Source organism: Sorex araneus, chromosome 4, assembly GCF_027595985.1.
Source record: "Sorex araneus isolate mSorAra2 chromosome 4, mSorAra2.pri, whole genome shotgun sequence".
Taxonomy (NCBI): domain Eukaryota; kingdom Metazoa; phylum Chordata; class Mammalia; order Eulipotyphla; family Soricidae; genus Sorex; species Sorex araneus.
Window position 1 is genome coordinate 12,955,452 of NC_073305.1, and position 20,907 is coordinate 12,976,358.

At 42.0% G+C, this 20,907-nt stretch overlaps 1 protein-coding gene across 1 annotated transcript in view; it reads right to left on the minus strand.

The window, feature by feature from the left end:
- Positions 1–20,907, minus strand: part of DNAJC13 (DnaJ heat shock protein family (Hsp40) member C13) — a 116,328-nt gene that overhangs the window by 41,156 nt on the left and 54,265 nt on the right. Inside the window, exons 22-32 of the mRNA XM_055135759.1 lie at positions 20,503–20,585; positions 17,828–17,981; positions 13,144–13,247; positions 12,900–13,059; positions 10,988–11,050; positions 8,925–9,026; positions 6,451–6,555; positions 4,987–5,189; positions 3,865–3,949; positions 2,051–2,205; positions 1,536–1,581 (exon numbers count right to left, since the gene is read on the minus strand). Of these exons, the coding sequence (XP_054991734.1) occupies positions 1,536–1,581; positions 2,051–2,205; positions 3,865–3,949; positions 4,987–5,189; positions 6,451–6,555; positions 8,925–9,026; positions 10,988–11,050; positions 12,900–13,059; positions 13,144–13,247; positions 17,828–17,981; positions 20,503–20,585 (1,260 nt within the window). The remainder of the gene's footprint in view (positions 1–1,535; positions 1,582–2,050; positions 2,206–3,864; positions 3,950–4,986; positions 5,190–6,450; positions 6,556–8,924; positions 9,027–10,987; positions 11,051–12,899; positions 13,060–13,143; positions 13,248–17,827; positions 17,982–20,502; positions 20,586–20,907) is intronic.

The following is a 20,907-nucleotide window of genomic DNA, read 5'->3' on the forward strand; positions in this document are numbered from 1 at the left end:
CTCATCCCACCTAGCCTCGCCCTCCTCCGCCAGCACTGTGGACATGGGCACCTCTGGGCCCATAAGCACTGCCCTGCCAGGCCTGAGAATGGAACCCCCAGATTCTCTGGCCACTGGCTGGGCAATCTCCCCTCACCGCCGAAACGGAAACAATAGGAACCGAATGTTTTAACCTAGTGGCTCCTGTCAGTGTGGCACTGTGACAGTCCTTGGTGAGTCTCTTAAGCATGGTCTGGTTTTAGTTTACTGAGATCCCAGTAAAATCCGAAAAGCAATGTTACAAGAGAGGCGGAGTAAACTCTGAAACATCCCTCAATGATGTTTTCAAGAGTCTGGTCACGCGGACAGGGCTCTTTCTTTACTGGATTCCAACTTTCCTCCTCAGTAAAATCTGCAACAATACTTGAAGCCCTGAAAAATCAGGGGGTGAATGTAGTTGGTTCCGCAGCAGGCGACTACCCCTTGCATGTGGAAGGTTTTTGACTCAATCCCTAGCACTACCAATAAAGAACAGCTTCAAATTAGGAGCCTGAGATAGGGAGATGGCTTGGGGACGCCGAGTTTAATACTTGCCATCACATGGACCCCAAAGCACCATCAAGCCTAGCCCTGGAGGCCTTAGCACCCCTTGCTCCAAGAAGCACGGCACTGCCTGGTCCAAGCATTGAACTATACCGCTCAGTGGCCTAAGTATAGCTGGGAATGATGTCTACGCCCCCGGAACACTGCTAAGAAAGCTGGCCAAAACCCCAAATAAATCAGACCCTCAACAAATCATAACTTGAGATGTGGGGGAAAAAAAAAGAAAGAAAAAAAGAAAAAGGTTAGGATTTTACTGAATACTTAGCCAACTCTACAGTGCTCAAGTAAATAATGAATTATTTATTAAAATTACCAACTCAGGGCTGGGGAGGGAGCTCAGGGGGCCGGAGACCATCTCCCGTGATCGAGGCCTGAGTTCAATGCCCAGCACGGAGTGGTCCCCTGACCACCATACCAGAAGGAACCCCAGAGCTCTGAGCCCAGTTAGGTGTGGGCCCTCCAAAACAGAACAACAAATAAACTAAATTACCAGTCTAAATTTTACACCACCTGGGACATAGGTTATATTCACAGTACTAAGAGATTACAATTTGCACTTGTGATTTCTATATAGTTGCATGTGTTGCTTTTGGTTTGGGGGGTTACTTCCTGGATCTGTGCTCAGGGGGTCCAAGCGGAGCTGGGACTGAGCCTGGGCCCCCCTGTGTAAACCTGCACCTAGCTCTTTGAATTCTCTCCCGAACCCTGCAGTTTCAGTAAGAGGCTACTGGAAACCATCTATTTTCGTTTTAAAAATGCCAGTGAAGATTTCTATGTGCAAGTTACTACAAAAAAATGTAAAAAAAAAAAAACACACAAAGAAAAAAGAAGAATAAAACAATACCTGCCTGCAAGTGCTTATAATCTAATAAACACACACCTCTCAGGAAACTGGTGCCAAATTTCCTTGCCATATACTATTGTGGTATGCATTCAGGACTACTCTGGCTTACCTCCTCTGACTTGAAAGCCTGTTTGGTATGTGTATACTTCAAAAACCTAGAAAAAAGATAAATGAGTCCTTACATATAGGAATTGGCTTAGATACAATAGCTTTAGTTCTCTATAGATTAGATCTTTAATTTATAAAAGCCACCAAAAGTAACCAGTACATTCATATTCCTAAACAGTTTAATTTCAAACTAATGCAAGAATTTAAATTAACTAGAAAAATTAATCAGTTAACCAATTAGGGTTCTGTCATATTAAAAAATAAACTCAAAAAACTAAATGCAAAACTGCATGAGCAAATGAAGTTATACTGAATATGAGATGCAAATAAAATTATTTGTGAGATGGGGTAAAGGTAATTCTATATCAATTTCCCCTATTCTAACTTTTAATTGAATCAGAAATGTAATTAAATAACTTTTATAATTAAAAAATAAAAGAAACTATTACACACACACACACACACACACACACACACACACACATACCCAAGCAAGCAAATAATAAGAGTTCTTACCGAGCAACTGGAAGCACATTAGAACCTGTATACATCATGATAAAGAAAAATACTCCACTAAGATAGAGTCGAGGTAATTGTGGATTATCTTGCATGATATGATACAACAAAATAGCAACCTTCTCCACAAGGATAGGGTCAAAGGTCAGCAGGAGCTAAAGAAAGAAAGGGTTTTGTTACTGGACTGTTACGATACCATCCATCTTAGGTTTATGCATTTTATATGCTAAGGTTATAGTTTCTCACACTGTGTAATAAGTTATAAAAATAAACATATCCTGGATTCAGTTAACCTGTTTACTGCTCTCCAAAGTGTTGAAAAATGATTCATTTGAGGGCCAGAGATAAGGTAAGGGGGTGGGGGTTAAGGTACCGCTAGTCCTGGTTCGATCCTCAATACCACATGGTCCCCAAGGATTGCCTGGAGACCTGGGTAATCCCCGTCACTGCCGGGGGCCAGCAGCACCGCCTCCTCTGGCCCTGCACTGAACCAACAACCACGCTGGCCGAGAATCATCAGCGACGGCCCCAGAACCTCCAGGTCGCCTGAGATCCTCACCCCAGCCCACCATTTATTTTATATCTCTCAGCGTAGAGCAACGTGCTGAGGACTGATCAAAACATATTCAGAGAAAGCTCAAACAGCCTGAAGCTGCTCCATCTTGATTCCTGGGAAAAGTGCTTCTTGTGCATTCTCCTGACTGGACTTCTCTGGTAATGACAAAGGAAAAAGGTGGGGACAGATGGGACAGAACTGGGAGAGGGCGAGAGGGGTGGGGTACGGAAGGAATCCTGCTTTGGCCTAGCTTCAGATTCACTGAACTCACATAAGAGCCGAGCTGAGGGGCTGGAGAGGCACTACAGTGGGTAAACGCCTGCCGTGCACCGCAGCCAACCCAGATTTGATGCCGGCATCCCAGTGGTCCCCCGAACACCAAGCACTGTGAGGAGTGACTCCCGAGTGCAGAGCCAGGAGTACCCCTGAGCACCTCTGTGCCAACATCACTTTAAACAAAGAGATCTAGAACTAAAAATACAGGCAGAGGGTAACTGAGTGCCACAGCATTTCAGAAAGTGCCAGAGGATCTAGTCTCTAGGAACCTGTGCTGTATAAGCACCGAGGGATCATATGGGGACCACTGGGCTGAGTCTGGACTAACGGCAAAGTGTCTCTGGACGGCCCAGGACTTGGGAGCACTTCTGGAGAGGTTCCCTTCCTTCCTGCCCCACGCGACAAACAGTAACACACAATTTCCCAACAAGGGCTGTGGTTCGGATTTTCACCCTGCTCTAACAAATACATGGAAATTAGCAGGTAAAAACCCTGAATATTTGAAATTGTGACCATAATGGGAAACTTTGTTTCAGTGCTATACTGAAATTCAGGAAGCTTAACTCCAAATGAGCAAAAAACGGAAAGGGACCTCAGTAGATCCTGCCTGATTCCAACTCAATGCCTTGGACCAGCAGCTTTTCATAAAAACATGCAACTGCAAAGTCAACTCTGAGGCAAAGACTGTAAAACTGTTGTGATCTGTTCCCTTTTCCTAGTGAAACTGTTTGATTTAGAAAATATGAGAGAGGAACGAATAGGAAGAGAAGAAAATGGGGGGCAGTGTAGACAGAGAGAAAGAAAGAGCCTATTCAGAATATCAACTCAGTTCAAGAGTAAAAGAACTAAGTGCAAACCCAGGTTCAGATATTTTGAAAATGGGACAGAGTACAATAAGAAACACACGGGCTCACAGTAGAATTCCACACAGAAACGAGTCCCCAGACACTGCTCCTCACTTGCTAATGTGAAGGTTTCTCACCTGAATAATATGGGGAAGGCAAGCATTATCCGACAGCAGTTTTTTCACTCTGGGTAAAGGCCGAATGATAGCATTATCTTGATCCCTAGAAAGAATTTCCTAAGGTCAACCTTTTTGTTCTATTTATTGAAATAAGTATGATCAGAGCATGACATTCTACATGAAGCATATTACCTTACTTTTTTGTTAATGAAGACTAAGCTCTCATACAGCTGGGAACATGATTAGGTATTGTGTCTTAAATCTATTTGGCTGATTAATATGACTTCATTTCCTTCCATAAGATTTCCTTGAAAAACAGTGCCCTAGAAGAGCCAAAGACTCTTATTTATTATTTAATTGATTAAACTTGGTGCTGTTCACCACACTGTCAGTGGATATTTTCCTCAAAGGGCTTATCAAACTTCGCCACTTCAAACTTTTAACTAGACTCTGTATTTTCCAAGTATACCCTTAAAGCTGCATTTCTTCTCAATACTGATTATATGGGTTTATGAACTGAATCTTAATGAAACCATTAAAACCTCCAGTATTATAAAATTGTGATAATTATTCAGTAATTCCCATCATAAAATATCTTTAGTATGTTAACAAAGCAAAATGATACAGGTGCCAGTATTTCACTGAGACTGAAAAGTTCCCCAAGCCAGAGTTACACGTATTACTAGAGAACCGATTTGCCTTCCCTAGCCAAGGAGGAGGTGGGACACGCTGTGATCTTAGCTTCATATACTTACAACCCAAGTGGTTAATCTTCGCATATATATGAAACTGGCACTCACCAATGTCTATAGACTGCAGTATACTCATTTCAAAATGCTCATACTGATCCACTGGAAATAACTTTGCTAGAGTATATAGATAGTCAGCCTCAATATTTTAATGCTATTTAAAGTTCCCTGGGGAAGTTGTTTTTAAGCTATTCTATCAATATAACAGGTAAAATTATTCCTCATATACATTTTAATAAGCTCCGAAATTCCTCCAGAACCACAAAGGGGGCAACTTGACTCTAAATCACCAAACTTAATCCGTGCCATTACTGAGAAACACCCGTGCACACGGAAGCAGGAGATAGCCCAGAGTCCTTGTTTACAATGGAAATACTCAACTGCATTTTACCTGCTTGGAAAATATCCACACATTGTGATCAGCATGTTCAGTATAAGGGTGGAAAGTTCCGTTTCATTTAGCACTGCCTGTCCAGTGGCTAACAGACACCACTTCAGCTGGGGGATTGACTGAAGTGGCTGCCATCCATCCATGCCTTGAGCCCAGCATATGGTTTCCGCAGTTAACTTCTTATTGGCCCACAATTTTTGCATCTAAATAAATGAAAAACTTCATTATTATAGACAAATCAAAATGGAAAAGTCTGTACAGAAAGTTTGGAACTTTTCAACAGGAACCCAAATTTGTCTAGTAATGTTAAAAAAAAAAAAACAACAACCACAAAAACAACAAAACAGAGAAAAACACACACAAATACCCAATCCAAACACTGGAAAGACACCAGAGACAGTGCATCAGGTAAGACACTCGGCGTACACACCACTCACCTGGGTGTGTACTCAGCCCACCACAAGTGCTATCTCAGAGCAAAGCTGCAGAGTCCGGAGTAAGCCCTGAGCACAGCTGGGTGTGTGTCGCTCCCTGCCACCCCCACCCCCAAATCCACAAAAGAGTCAAACTGGCACACAAAATATAAAATAAATTATCTAAGCAGAAGATCTGATCTTCTATAAATTATCTCTGGATAAATTCCAAGACTGGGATAAATTTAAGACTAGGAAACAGGATGGAGGGGGAATATTAACAGATATATTAGCACTATATCAAGTATCAACAGACATTAAGAGAAAAATTGTCATTGGACCATGCAAGTATTGCACAATGAATTTCAGTGTGCAGATTAGAACTAAGTTCTAACAAAGAAGCAGTTTGGCAAAACTCCTAAGGTAGCAACTGTTACTACATGGGAGTTATTAACTCTGACTGCTACCTCCATAACAATGGCTTTTAATTATTTATTTCCTTGGGTTTTGGATGACCACCAGCAGTGCTTGGCAGTTGCTCCCAGCAGTGCTCTGGGAACCTTGCAGAGCTGGGGATGGAACCCGGCACCCCATCGCAGAGGAGGAGTTCCAGCCCACTGAGCTATCTCCCTGGCCTTATTGCTCTGTTTTTAAAATAGGGATCCCAGCCAGCAATAATGGGGGCAAGGCGTGGCAGACACTACGGGTGCTACTGGGCAACTAACCACTCAGTGCTCAGACCTGTGATGCAGTGCTGCTCAGACCTCAGTGCTCAGGACAACCCAAGGTCTGAGCTCAGAGACCCCACATGCCCTCTGTGCCATACTCCAGACGTAGAGGCTTTTAAATAGGTCTGAAGACATGAATGTGTGCGTCAGAGGGAGGAGGAGAGAGAAAGACACTCAGAAATAACATCTACTCCTTTATTTAGAAACCGAAGGCAGAGTTAAGAGCTGCTGCTAAAAAACAACTCGCAATGTCTATACAGTGCACACCTCTCTGCTAGTAAGCACGGCTGAGGAAAAGCAAAGTCCCCACAACAAACCCGCACCTCAGAGTACCCGTACGGTCCGCTCCTCTCTTCGTCTGCATTGCGAAAGTACCATTCCTTCTCACTCTCTCTCTTCATATCCGGAGCAGCTTCAATTACGTTACTCTAAGATTTGAAAGAGAGAAAGTGATGTTTCAAAGAAATACATGGGGCAGACATCAAGTCACACTACTTCCCTAGACTAACAGTCCTTTAGAACTGACCTCAAGTTTTCAGTGACCTTGTTTTAAGGGTTAAGGATCTGATACCTACCTAACAGTTGGAAGAAACTGCTGACTTATTAATATGCACTTACTGTACTCAGTTTCCTAAATTTACTTGGTAAACTATTTCAAAAGATGCCTTATGTTCTTTATTTTTGGAGGGGGCGGGGAGCCACACCCATTGATGCACAGGAATCATGCCTGGCGGTGCTCAAGGGACCATATGGGATGCTGGGAATCAAACCCAGGTCAGCCGCGTGCAAGGCAAACGCCCTACCCACTGTGCTATCACTCCAGCCTCGATGCCTTACATTCTTGGTGATTATTAATACACTCTCAGGACACTAAAATTTCAGTAACAAAGAATACTGCAAATGAACACATACCAGTAACCTTAAGCCACACTGATAAAAAGACTAAGTTCTCTTGAGGGAAAAAACACACCAGCTGAAAAGTATCTGAGATCAGAGTTAAAATTCTGTCAACAGAAAAACTGACAGTGGTTTTATTTATTTTGGATTTGGAATTACAGCTGGTGGTACTTGGGCACTACTCCCCGTTCTGTGCCTGAGGAGTGCTCAGGGGGTGATGCAGTGCAAGGAGGAACCAGGGTCTGTTGCTGCAAAGCACGTGCTCCAGCATACGGACCTCCCCTCCCCAGCCCTGTTAGATGTTTCAGACATTTAGTTTCAGTCTCTTCTCCCAGCTAAAGGGAATTCTTAGAATGTCATTAGTTTCTCTGAGAAACTACACTATGGATCACAAAATATTTGAGCTACCTAGTTACAATATTTTATTTATAAATTTTTTAAATACCGGGGGCTGGAGTGATAGCACAGTGGGTTTGCCTGGCACGCGGCCAACCCAGGTTCGATTCCCAGCATCCCATACGGTCCCCTGAGCACCACCAGGGGTGAATCCTGAGTGCAGAGCCAGGAGTGACCCCTGTGCATCACTGGGTGTGACCCAAAAAGCAAAAAAAAAAAAAAAAAAAAAAAAAAAGTTTTTGAAATACCTCATAAACATTAGCTTTTCAATTAGACACATGTAGAGCTAGAATTAAGTGACCCCTTCAGCTCAGATGTCTAACTGGTTCTGCCCTTTCCTAGGTGACGGGGAAAACAGACTTAACCTTCTGTTCAATTTTCTCAACTGCTGGAGATTTATTTTTGTTTATTATTTAGTTTGGGGGAAGCCAGGCCTGATGGTGCTCAAGGTTTCCTCCTGGCAGTGCTCAGGGAACTTCATGTGGCACCAGGGATAGAGGTGAGGTTGGCTGTGTACAAGGCAAGCGCTTCAACCCCAACTATCAGAAGCCGTCGGGGATTTAGGGGTATGTGTACAGAACATCACCTCGAATACAGTAATGGTACAGAAGCATTATAACCATTACTCATAGCTTAAAACAGAACATGTTACATTCTAAATATTCAAAACAGACTTTGTAAACTGAGTTTACAACTCAGCCCAAATCTACCTGAGACAATTTATCACTTTGGGGAACAAATTATAACCCTCAAGGTCCCCATGAACTAAAAGTATAGATCCTTTCTATAAATCTAATATCCTAAAATGCATGACAGCAGAAAAGCTGCAAGTCTGCTCTTATTCTATGGGCACCAGGGAGGCCCTGAGCAATCTCACCGGCAGAACATATAGCTGGAGTCAGTGCTAGAAGCTCTAGCTCCGTAACTGATACATTCAGTTTAATCTATCAGTTGTGACATTATCACAAAACAGCGACTGAGATGTGGTCAATTGCCTTCTTGTCCTATGGGCCCCACAGTCAGACAATTGACTCTGTAAGCGAGTTATATTCCTGGCCCAAGACGTAAATACTTTCAAAGACAAACAAGGCACTAGAAAAATAAAGCCGGATCATTACTTTCATTTTAGATTATTCTTAATGGTCATTTCAATTGTGTGTAAAGGGTGGGAGAGATAGTACAGCAGGATAGGGTGCTTGCCTGGCACACGGCCCACCTGGGTTCTATCCCCAGCACCTTGCCTAGTTCCCTAAGCCTGCCAGGAGTAATTCCTGAGTGCAGAGCCAGGAGTAGTCCCTGAGCACTGCAGGGTGTAGCCCCCAAACAAAAACCAAAACTAAAAAGCCTCCCTAATTATCTGCGTATAAATTCCCCAGGTTTCAGCCACATATAATTATTGGAGAAATGCACCCCTGGCCACAAGCCTAGACCTATTTCCAGGTTTTTGTGATTTTAGACACCGAAAGGCCGTTTACTTCTGTAAGGCCGAGAGAAACAGACATACCTGCAGGGGCACAGTCGCTCGGCTCACGTGGAGATGGGCGAGGGTGAGCAAGTCCACAAGAACCCTGACGCCATTCGAATCCATAAGCTCCTTCACATTTTTCTGCAAGTCAAAGACATTTTTACACAGCCGATAGTCTTCCTGATACCCTAAATGTTTCTCAAGTAACAGAACATTTGAAGTCTCTTTGGTCTTGGGTGAATGGATTTTGTTTTGTGTTTTTGTTCTGGAGCCACACCTGGAGGTGCTCAGCAATCATTCCAGGTGAGGCTTAGGGGACCATAGGAGGGGTCAGGGATCCGACCTGGGTCAGACGTATGCAAGGCAAGTACCCTACCTGCTGTACTACCTCTCGGAGCCCTATCAGAAGTCTCTTTAGAAATAAACGACAAACAGTATTACTTGGAGTTTTCAGAACTTCACAGTTAGGGAACACAAATTCAGATGAAGGTTCAAAGGACAAAACCATATAATCAAGAGAGCAGAGAGCAATTCTTAAAAACTGGCAGGAGTAACACCCATGACAAACTTTCTGGGTCTTTAATTACCCTGCACTTTCACAAAGACCCCTTTGTTAATAATAACCGGTTTCTAGGGCCGGAGATGTGACTCAAGTGCTTTGCATGTAAAAGACCCTGGGTTTGACTCTCAGTACCACATACCTTTGTGCTCACTGCTGAACAGATGTGCCCTACGATGAACAAACTTAAGAATGATCAAATTCTAAAATCAGAAGTAGGGCAGGAGAGATAGTACAGGAAGGAAGGTGCTCGTCTTACACGTGGCCAACCCCCAGTTTGAGTCTCTGGCATAGGATATGGTCCCTGGAGCTACCCCTTAGGGGTGCCAGTACATCCCTCAGCCCAGAGCCAGCAGTAAGGCCTGAGCACTCCCCCACCCTCCCTAAATATTTTGTAATGTTCCAGTTTAAATTATATTTTCCTATAATTTATCAATTATACTTTCGCTAACATTTGCATTATCTGCAAAAATGAGAGTGAAAGCAAACAAGTTTTATTAGTACGAAAAGTGTGCCTGGGATCAGAGAGAGCTCAACAAGGCTCAGGCCTGGGTTCAAATGCCAACACTGCTCGGTCCCCCAAGAAAACCCCAGCCCTGCTGGGTGCAGCATCAAGAATTGCCAAAGACCGCAAAACTAAGAACAAACAAAAATGTGCTCAACTTTATTCCAATGACAACTTTAAATTAATGTTACATAATTATGAATTCTTAATAAAAATAGCATCAATCTATTAAAATGTCTTAAAAGTTGACAATATGAAGACGTCATTTTATTCTTCAAAATACTTTTAAGTGCATATTGATAAATTAAAATCCTTTTTAGGTCAAGCATTTATTTTACTTAGAATACTAAAGACACTAAATACGAAATACTAAATCCAAATACTTAGAATACTAAAGATTCCCTAAAAATAATCAGCTAATGATTTTCTTTTTACTGAATTACCATGAGATAGATCATTACAAAGTTGTTCATGATTGTATTCCAATCATACAATGTTCCAACACCCATCCCTCCACAGTGTAACTTCCCATCAACAGTTCCCCTCCCAACCCTTTAAGCTCCCTCCCACCCCACTTGTCCCTATGGCAGGCTCCCCTCCCCTCTCTTCCCCTCTCCTCCGTTCTTCTCCCCTCTCCTCTTCCCCCCCTCTCCCTCTCTCTCTCTCTCTCTCTCTCTCTCTCTCTCTCTCTTCAGATAACAATTTTATCCCTCATTATTCTCCACTCAGAATTTAATTTTAACTCTCTTATGTATCTATAAGGTGGAAAGCACAGGGAATGTCTGATAAAAATTTTCCCTTGGAACTGAGTTTTCTTTTTTGTTCCACAGTGCTGGGACTCTAACCCAGGCCTTAAACATTTAATGCTTGTATGTTAGCACTGTGCCACAACCTCAGACCCCAAAGCTATGTAAGCTAAAAAGGACAAGAATTAAACCTATCTGCACCATAAACCCAAACTGCCATAATTTATCATTCTGGTACATACTCAAGTAATTTACTTGGAAGCAAAAATATATTTAAGCAGAAATACTGTACCTTATTAAGGATCAGCTTGTTGAGGAAGAGGATCAATCTATCTCGTTCAAGTTTATCTGTGGACTATAAAAATAAATTAAAAATCAGCCAATAATAGAAAAACAAATAAAGGAACTTATTGCTATTATCACTGATAATAAAAGAACTATAAATATTATCACCGGGTAAAATCAAATAGCCAGTAGGAAATAATATCATCTTTTAAATATTAACTCTGGGGAGACTACAAATCATTCCCATGCTTCAATGTCTTATATTCTCTGCAAGTTAATGTAACTTGTTTGACTTCTCTGGAAAGGCAGATATTATCTGACTGGGTTTTATTTGTTTTGGTTTCTGGTCACATGGAAGTGTTCAGGGTTTATTCCTGGCTCTGTGCTCAAGGATCACCCCTGGTGGAGTGCTGGGGGACCACATAGGGTGTCAGGGATTGAACCCAGGTTGGCTGCATGCAAGGCATGTGCCCTACCTACTACATTATCTCTCCAGCCCAAGACAGACACTTAAAAAATCATAAAAATTAACATATATTTTAAGAATGAGTATCAACAACTCTTTAATGTGCTTAGATGATATTCCTGAATTAAAGAGCTAAATTTAGCACATTTTTTTTGGGGGGACTTTCTGGGTCACACCCAGTGATGCTCAGGTGTTACTTTTGGCAGGAATTACTACTGGAGGTTCTCACGAACCACATGGGATGCCAGAGATGGAACTCAGGTTGGCTGCATGAAAAGAAATGCCCTACCCACTGTACTACTGCTCTGGCCCTTAAACACATTGTTTTTTTTTTTTTGGTTTTTGGGTCACACCCGGCGATGCACAGGGGTTACTCCTGGCTCTGCACTCAGGAATTACCCCTGGCGGTGCTCAGGGGACCATATGGGATGCTGGGATTAGAACCCGGGTCGGCCGCGTGCAAGGCAAACGCCCTACCCGCTGTGCTATCGCTCCAGCCCTCCTTAAACACATTTTTTGCATGCTGAAGGTTTGCACCAGATGGCACCAAATGCTCCCCTGAGCACTGAGTCAGAATTAAGTCCATGAGCACCATGGGTGTGGCCCAAAAAACAAACAAGAGGAAAAGAAAAAAGGAACCGAGTAATGTTTTACAGAACAAGGAGGAACCAATTTACTTAAAATACAGATACTATAAGTACTCAGGTTCACTGGAATAACAGTGAATCAGAATTCAACAGTACAATTTGTTTTGGTAATGAACATTAAAGATCTTTATCTGGCTGCATTATTTCCTAGATATGTTTTGTGACCTTATTCAGACCCACTTTTCTAATCTACAAAGCAAGATTAACAGGCAATTATAGCAAATACTGATGATCTTTTAAAAATTGGATGAGGTAATTCTAAGGCAGTTCACTGAAATTTAATTAATAAAACACAGTGCAGTTTGAACTACGCTGTATATGAGCTGATTCATCTGCTCTTTCCTGTTTCCATATTTGAATACAAGCTTTCTAAAATAAAGAAATTCAGAGTTCTCTTTTAAAAAACATTCTTGATTTTCTAAAATATTTTATCTTCACAATTTGAAATTTAGTAGGCTAGCATCACTTTTCCAAAATAGAAAACCAAGAGTTTGATATAAATATGAAAGCCACTACTTCTTTTACACATAAGTTCAGCTCATCGGTACTTAAATTTAAAATTAGCAAATAGATCGCTAATTGTTCAAAAGCAGCAAGTAATATATAAACTGACGTGGACAAATACTAAACTAGTACTCATTTTCCTATTCATCTAACATACTTAAGTATAAAGTGAATGAAAGGAAAACTCATGGAGAAAGTAGTAGGAATAACAGGACCAAATGGGACTGAAATTTCATTTTGAAGACACTGACATGTACTCCAAGACATTTCCCTACAGTAGATTCCTTAATTGATATTCTTACCCTCTCTAACATTCCAACAATATATCTTGTGTCTGTGAAAGGTCCTATATCTTCATGACATCGGCCATAAACAATAGCAAGAGCTTGTAAACATAAACACTTCATGTTTACTTTTGGGGTGAGAAGGAAACGGTGATAGAGCTCATTGAAAAATTCATACCTAGATTTAAGAAAAAAAGATTAACAAAAGAAACAGCTATAAAATAGCAAGAACAAATACAACAAAAATACAGAAGTGCCTTACGATCTCTTCATCGATCCACTTTCTTCATTCTCATCTTCCTCCAGCAATAATCTCAGGTAATAGTCCCCTATTTTGATTTCCTCTGCCAGGCACTCATACTTAACCTTCATATTAATAAAAGAAAATTACATGCTGTTAGCTACAGTAGGCTCACATCACGGCATTTTCACATCACTGCTGTTGATTAGTCTTTCTGTTTGGAGTTCTCTGCTTTGCTGAATGAAACAGACTTTCACAGGAAAAATCATTAAAAACAACCTAGTAATTGATGGGGCTGGAGCAATAACAGCAGGTAGGGCGTTTGTCTTGCACACAGACGACCCGGGTTCGATTCCCAGCATCCCATATGGTCCCCTGAGCACCGCCAGGAGTAATTCCTGAGTGCAAATCCAGGAGTAACCCCTGTGCATTGCCAGGTATGACTCAAAAAGAAAAGAAAAAAATCTAGTAACTGAGTACTATTAATATGACTATTTCAGCTAGACATGAAACCAGAGGTACCTATCAATTTTATGAATGTAAAATCTGCTGATGTACACTGGTTGCAGGACTATATGGCAGCCATGAGGGCTTAAGCAAAGGAAGAACCACAATTCTGTTGCGGGGTGAGGACACGGCTCAGTGACTGAGCACATCCCTTCATGCATGAAGGCCTCGTCTCAATCACCGGCCAGGCCCCTCCCCGGAAAACACCTTTCAGGGATGCTCTTCATTCCCTTCTATGCCTACCATACCAAGCAAAAAACAGATGGTTCTGAGCGTCGCAAAGTCTGTCCAACTTACATAGCCGCTTCAGGTATTCCCTCATTCCCCAACAAATCAAATGCACATCATGACTTTTATTTTTTTTTTAAAAAAAGAAGCTTTATCTGGAAGCAATTTCAAACTTACAAAAAGGTTCAAGAATAAGAACAAAAAGCTGGGGCTGGAGCGATAGTATAGTGGGGTAGGGCATTTGCCTTGTACACAGCCGACCCGGGTTCAATCCCTGGCATCCCATCTAGTCCTCCAAGCACTGCCAGGAGTAATTCCTGAGTGCAGAGCCAGGAGCAACCCCCAAGCATCACAGGCTGTGACCCTCCCGCCCACCCTCCCCCCTCCGGAACAAAAAGCTATAAGAAAAATAGAATGCAAGAAAAATCTGACACTTGGATTTCCTTCCATGGCTACTTTTATACAATATCCATTTTCTGTATGTCAAAATACCCCAAGCTACAAATGGAAATGGTACATGAGGAACCCATAATAAGAGAAGCTGGGGTAGCACTTTAACCCTTGGCTCCGTTAGGATGCCTGCCACTTGTGTCAAGGTGTAGGATAACATAGCCTCAGGTAGTTTAGGTTTATTGGGTTGTTCCATCACAGTGCTCCCTTTCCTGTGCTTATTGGTAACTTCTTTCTTTGTGCTTGGTTGACTTGTAAATACTGTTTTTTTCTTCTCCTTAAATTCTTTGTATAGTATATTCAGAGCAATGTCCTTTTTGTATGGGCTCAGGAAGACAGTAGTAAATGCTATGCTTTTGTTATGTGGGAGTGATTTGACTCTAAATGATACTTTGCGCTGGCATCTGTCCTCTCGACCTAAGCCTCAGCTGCCCTTACTTCATAGCATTAGATTTGTAAGTGATGATAAGAAGTGGGTGGGGTGCATTTGGCCACACCCAGTGGTGCTCAGGGGCTATTTCTGACTCTGTACTCAGGAGTGAGTGATTCCTGATGTTGCTCAGGGGACCTTATGTGATGCTTAGGGTTTAAACCAGAACTGCACACAGGCATTCTTACTTCCTGTACTATCTCTTTGTCTTGATTTATTTAACAACAAAAACCTAGCTATATTACTAAAATGCTTTTCCAAATAGCTGAAATAACTGATTTCTAAAGAAAGTATGTCACTGTATCACTGTCACTGTCATCCATTGCTCGTTGATTTGCTCAAGCGGGCACCAATAACGTCTCCATTGTGAAACTTGTTACTGTTTTTGGCATATCGAATACGCCACGGGTAGCTTGCCAGGCTCTGCCATGTGGGTGGGATACCTTTGGTAGCTTGCCGGGCTCTTTGAGAGGGACGGAGGAATAGAACCCAGGTGGGCCGTGTGCAAGGCAAATGCCCTACCTGCTGTGCTATCACTCCAGCTCCCCAAAAGTGTAAGCTAAATAAAATGAAGTATCGGGCGGGAGCGGTAGTACAGTGGGAGTGCACCTGCCCTGCATGCAGCAGATCTGGGTTTGACTCCCCAGAACCACATAAAGTCCCCGGAGCCCCAGCAGGTGTGAGCCCTGAGTGCAGAGCCAGGAGTAAGCCCTGAGCACAGGTGGGCCTGGCCCCAAACCAAAAATAAGACAAAGACAGCAAAATCAAGTATAAATGTACATATATAATATTTTCATTTGTTTAATCTGTGCCTTTAAATTATTTTACTTTTACTGCCTACATATTATGTACTTTATATATTATCTAGTTATTTAGGATGGTAATAAAAAAAAAACCCTAAGTACTACCAGGTGAAATCAAGCAGGAAAAGGAGAAAGGGAAGGTTCTTCTTGAAGGCCGCATTTTGAAACAGGGCAGTCGGAGGAGGTCCACTCAGTTGTTTATGATTCAGGAAATGAGAAAAGAAGTTATTAGGCTACTTAGGAGGGGGAAAAAAAATCTAGGCAGTTGGAATATAAAGTAGAAAGACACTGAGTCAAGAACAAGAGTTTGGCGTCTTCCGGGAAGCCTCTGTGGCTGGAACCAGAGTGAAAAGGTAAGTAGTAGAGATCAGAGAAACAAGTCTTGAGACGAGGGGTACGGCGTCCGTCTTCCCTTTTACGGACCCAGAGCTTCACTAAGGGAGACGGGAAACTACAGGGACACCAGGTGGTTTGAGTGGAGAAATGACACCTCACTGGCTTACATTGTGACAAGACCACACCGCCAGTCTGTTGATAAAAGGGGAAACAGATATTGCTACAATCCTACAGAGGAAAGAGGATTGGGTTCAGGTTACATGGTATATGTTTTTTTAACTGAATCATGATGAGCTACAGTTACAAAGCTTTCATGACTGAGTTTCAGTCATAAAATGATCAAGCACCCATCCTTCCACCTGTGTATATTTTCCACCACCAATGTCCCCAGTATCTCCCCGTTCCGTCTCTATGGCAGACACTTTCCTTCTTTTCTCTCTACTTTTGGGCATTATGGTTTGCAATACAGGTACTGAGAGACCATCATGTTGGGTCCTTTATGTACTTCCTGCACACATCTCCTGTCCTGAGCGATCCCTTCAACCATCATTGATCAGGTTACATTTTGAAGGTGTACTGACAAGTATTTGCTGAGCAATTTGAGTTGAGGTATGAAAGAAGGTTATTTCATGGGCTTGCCTAGAAAGAAGAGGAAGAGGGAAAGAGGGAAATAGGGAAGAGAGAAAGAGAGAAAGAGAGAAAGAGAGAAAGAAAAGAAAGAAAGAAAGAGAAAGCAAGCAAGCAAGCAAGCAAGAAAGAAAGTCTGAGGGAAGTTTTCCAGAGAAGTTCTGCACATGCTCCTTAGCCAGCCAGTGAGGAAAGTCCACGAGCAAGCATCTCCTACGCTCGAGCCCAGCAGGCTGCCAACACATAGAAGAAAACTCTGAGTGGCAGAGACAGTGCAAAGGGCCGGGGTCTGCGCTTTGTGCTTGTGCCATTACATCGTAATTCCCCCCAAGCACTGTGAAGAGCCACCAACTTCTAGTCACTGAGGACGGATGAGATCACATGGACAAGAGATTCAAATGAAAGCGACATAAGAACTGATATTTTAGTGCCAATTTACACCTAAAAGGAATGAGGAGTGACTAGTTTTAAAATAATAATGGGGAAGAAAAAAGCCCAGGAGAGTACAAACCCCCTAAACCAAAGTAAACCAAATTGCTCAGGGCGATGGGAAAAAGCACAATAAAATCATCATGGTTAGGAAATGCAATTGGGCTAAAAATCAAAGCCTGGACAGTCACAAGCTTATTCGGAGTGTTTATTTATAGTAAGAGTTCAACTTTACATATACATGTATACAGAGTCTCTACTTCTATTCTTGTTCTTCCTATCCATTTTTCAAAAGAATAGTTGGACTACCAACTACCGGACATTCTAGTTCTGATTTGTTCTTTACATCAGTATTTTAATAGAACAGTGAAATATGATCACATTCAGCATCAAATTACCACTAAAAATTAATTAGGTAAGCTACAATGTACAAGAACAGATTGTGCTTTAAGGGGGTGGGGGGAAAACCAAAAACCCCAAAACCTCAAGGGCGAAAAACAAAGAACAGACTTGATAACACAGAATCAAAATGGTCAAATGAGCTGATGTGCTCTCAGATATAAAATTACCTAACGAGATTAATTTTTAATTTTATCAGGCTAACTTAAGTATTCCAACATTTCCTCCAAAGATTAAGAGGGAAAAGTTAAAGGATCCACTTTATAAAATACTCTAAAAAAACAATGCTTTTAAGAAAATGCTTATTCTTCAAGCCCGTGTTCCCTCCTGGATACAGATTTTCTGTTTCTCTCTCCTCTACATTTTCTAAGTAAATTTTATTAAAAAAAAAACAAAAAAAACAAAACAAACAAACAAACAAACAAACCCACCAAGAACTATCTTGCTTCATAATGAAAACAAAAAACCGAAAATCTATGCAAGAAATAAAACTTACCTCAAATTCATGGTGGTTCCAGGAGATCACACTGGCACTGCCAAGCTCTCTGTTGGTATTAAAATCTCTCATTTCAGATTCAAGCTTATCTCTCAGTTCTTCTCGTGTTTTGAAATTCCATATTAGGTTTGACTTGGCATGATCCTGTCCAAACCTACATATATGTTACCAGGAAACAATGGAATAAATGTGTTGTGTAAAAAATTTGTAAGTGTCCCTGACTACATCTCATAGTTAAGAACAAAAACATAGGGGCTGGAGCAATAGCACAGTGGGAAGGGCATTTGCCTTGCATGTGGCCAACCTGGGTTGATTCCCAGCATCCCAAATGGTCCCCCAAGCACTGCCAGGAGTAATTCCTGAGTGCAGAACCAGGAGTGACCCCTGTGCATCACAGGGTGTGACCAAAACCCCCCCAAAAAAGAAGAAAAACATTAATTTAGTCCTATATTATGTTCCTCCCCAACTGGGGAGTTTCCTTCCCTTTCCCTTCTACTTTTCAACTAACCTTTCTAACTCTGAGAAGGAACAAAGAAAAACCAAAAATGAAACGTGCAGTATATTTTAGCAAGTGTAAGTAGTAACTCTGTAAAGATAGTAAATGTTAATGATACTATATCACTGTCACTGTCATCCCGTTGCTCATCAATTTGCTCGAGCGGGCACCAGTAACGTCTCCATTGTGAGACTTGCTGTTACTGTTTTTTGGCATATCGAATATGCCACACGCATAGCTAGCTTGCCAGGCTCTGCTGTATGGGCAAGATACTCTCCGTAGCATGCTGGGCTGTCCAAGAGGAGTGGAGGAATCGAACCCAGGTCAGCCGAGTGCAAGGCAAACGCCCTACCACTGTGCTAAATGATACTATATACACAGTAAAAAGTGCACTGCAAAATTCCTATACCTCTTACTTACATTTAAATGTTTTGTAATGGAATGTGGTGGGGGAATAATTCTATGACTTTCAAAGCAAGAGAATGATATTCCAATTTCCATACTTCCTATTAGTATAAATTCTATAACCAAGTATCAAATTTCAGGTCAGGAATAGAAACTTCTGGAATACTGGGTATGAAGTGTGAGCTGAACAACATTCCAGCTCCATAAACCACCCAGGACACTGCTCATCTGCTAGATCTGTTCAATCCTGGAAACATTTTTTTTTTTAAATGTTTGAAACTTTCAACACTAACTGACAAAGTTTTTCATAATACTGCTATTTCAAGCAGTCAATGTTTCAACACCAATCCCACCACCAGTGTGACCTTCCCTCCACGACTGTTCCCACTGTCCTGCCTGTCCCCTTAACAAGCACCAAAACATTTACTTTGTATTGCTTGTTACAACATGTATCTGGATTCTGGAGCTGTTAGGGCCTGGCTGGACCTTCTGTGGTACTGTTTTTGCTCACTGAGCTCAGTGGCTCCGATGTAACTTTCCCATCTAATCTGCTGTGCTCTGGGGCTGGAGCCATAGTACATCGGGGAAGGTGTTTGCCTTGCATGTGGCTGACCCAGATTCAATCTCCAGCATCCCATATGGTCCCCTGGGTACTGCCAGGAGTAACCCCTGTGCACTGCTGATGTGAAGAAAGAAAGAAAGAGAGAGAGAGAGAGAGAGAGAGAGAGAGAGAGAGAGAGAGAGAGAGAGAGAGAGAGAGAGAGAGAAAGCAAGCTGTGCTCCTACTGGGCTGTCAGTACCGTGAAATTTGGAGGTGTTTTTGTGGCTGTATATGCTAGAGTTAGTTGTGGAACTGGGATGATTCAGCATCGGGGGTCTCTTAGTCCTAGATTAGTCCTGGGCTATTTACATGATGGAAGGAGTCAGTGGGGCTCTGAGCCTTCAGGCAGGCGGGAACTTGGCCTGCTGCATTCCAAGAAGGCTCCAGGGGTCTGAGCCCAGAGATCGGGCCTGGCTGGGACGACTCAGCTGCAGTGCTGCTCTTCCCTGGAATACTTTAACTATTATAATAAATGTGGACACAAGTCTATGCTAGGAAAGAATGGGCTTCATATCCGTTTATGTTGAGTCAGAATCCTGATGTCAGAATTCCAACGAAGTTTTAGTAGGGATCGCACAACGAAAGGGTTGCTGAGGTTGGGTTATATTAAAAGATTTGCAATTCCCAAAACACGTGTATCAAAGTCCTTCTATGCATGTGCATGTATGGGTGGTGGAGGTGAGGCAGGAGAAAGGTTCCCAGGCCAGGAAGGCTGGGAGAGCTCAAGGTCAGCTAACCTGAATTCCTGTTTTCAATAAATAACCCTCCTATGTTTTTCTTTGCCAACAAAGCCCAAAGAAGTGATAACGCAGCTGTTTTCTGGTTTATTTTTGGGTCACACCTGGGATGTTCAGGGGACCCCTATAGGGTGCTGGGGATATCAAACTTGACTCAGTCACAAGCAAGCAAGTGCCCAACTCACTATACTACTGCTCAGGCCCTAATGAAAGCTTAAAGGTGACTTCAGGTTCTCAAAGACGGATCCTCTCCAAAGAGTTTAGTGTACTGACGCAACATGGAGCCTCCCAATTTTAGCAGTTAAGGGTTTTTGACCTTGATGCCACAAAAATACCCGTAGCACAAAGTCCTTGTTCCAGGAAAGAAAGCCTGCCATGATTCCCCTAATGGCAATTCCAGGTTTCATCTATGCTGGAAAAGAGGCCTAAGGTTTACCTGTAATAGAAGAGATCCCAGTTGGCTTCTATTTTTATTCTCTGTCTTCTCTTTCGAAGAACCACTGGCTTTTGATTTATATTCTGAAAAAGAAAAAACATCATAGTGCTCAATCTGGGGCTACCCAATGGCTCAGTCAATTGATCATCAATTCACAAATGATATGCAACATGTTTTCCTCCAACAAATTTTATAAGAAAAAAATCTATAAGGTAAACATAGAGGATTTTAAATTATGATATTTAAAATGTAACTTAATATGATGATTTCTTATAATATTGACAAAAAAGTCTATGTAGTCTTTAATTACTGTTTCAACACCAAGTCTGGTTACAGTCTACAGTGATAATTAGATAAGATTTTTAACAGCGGAAACAATGACTTGTTTTAAACAATGACTTGCAT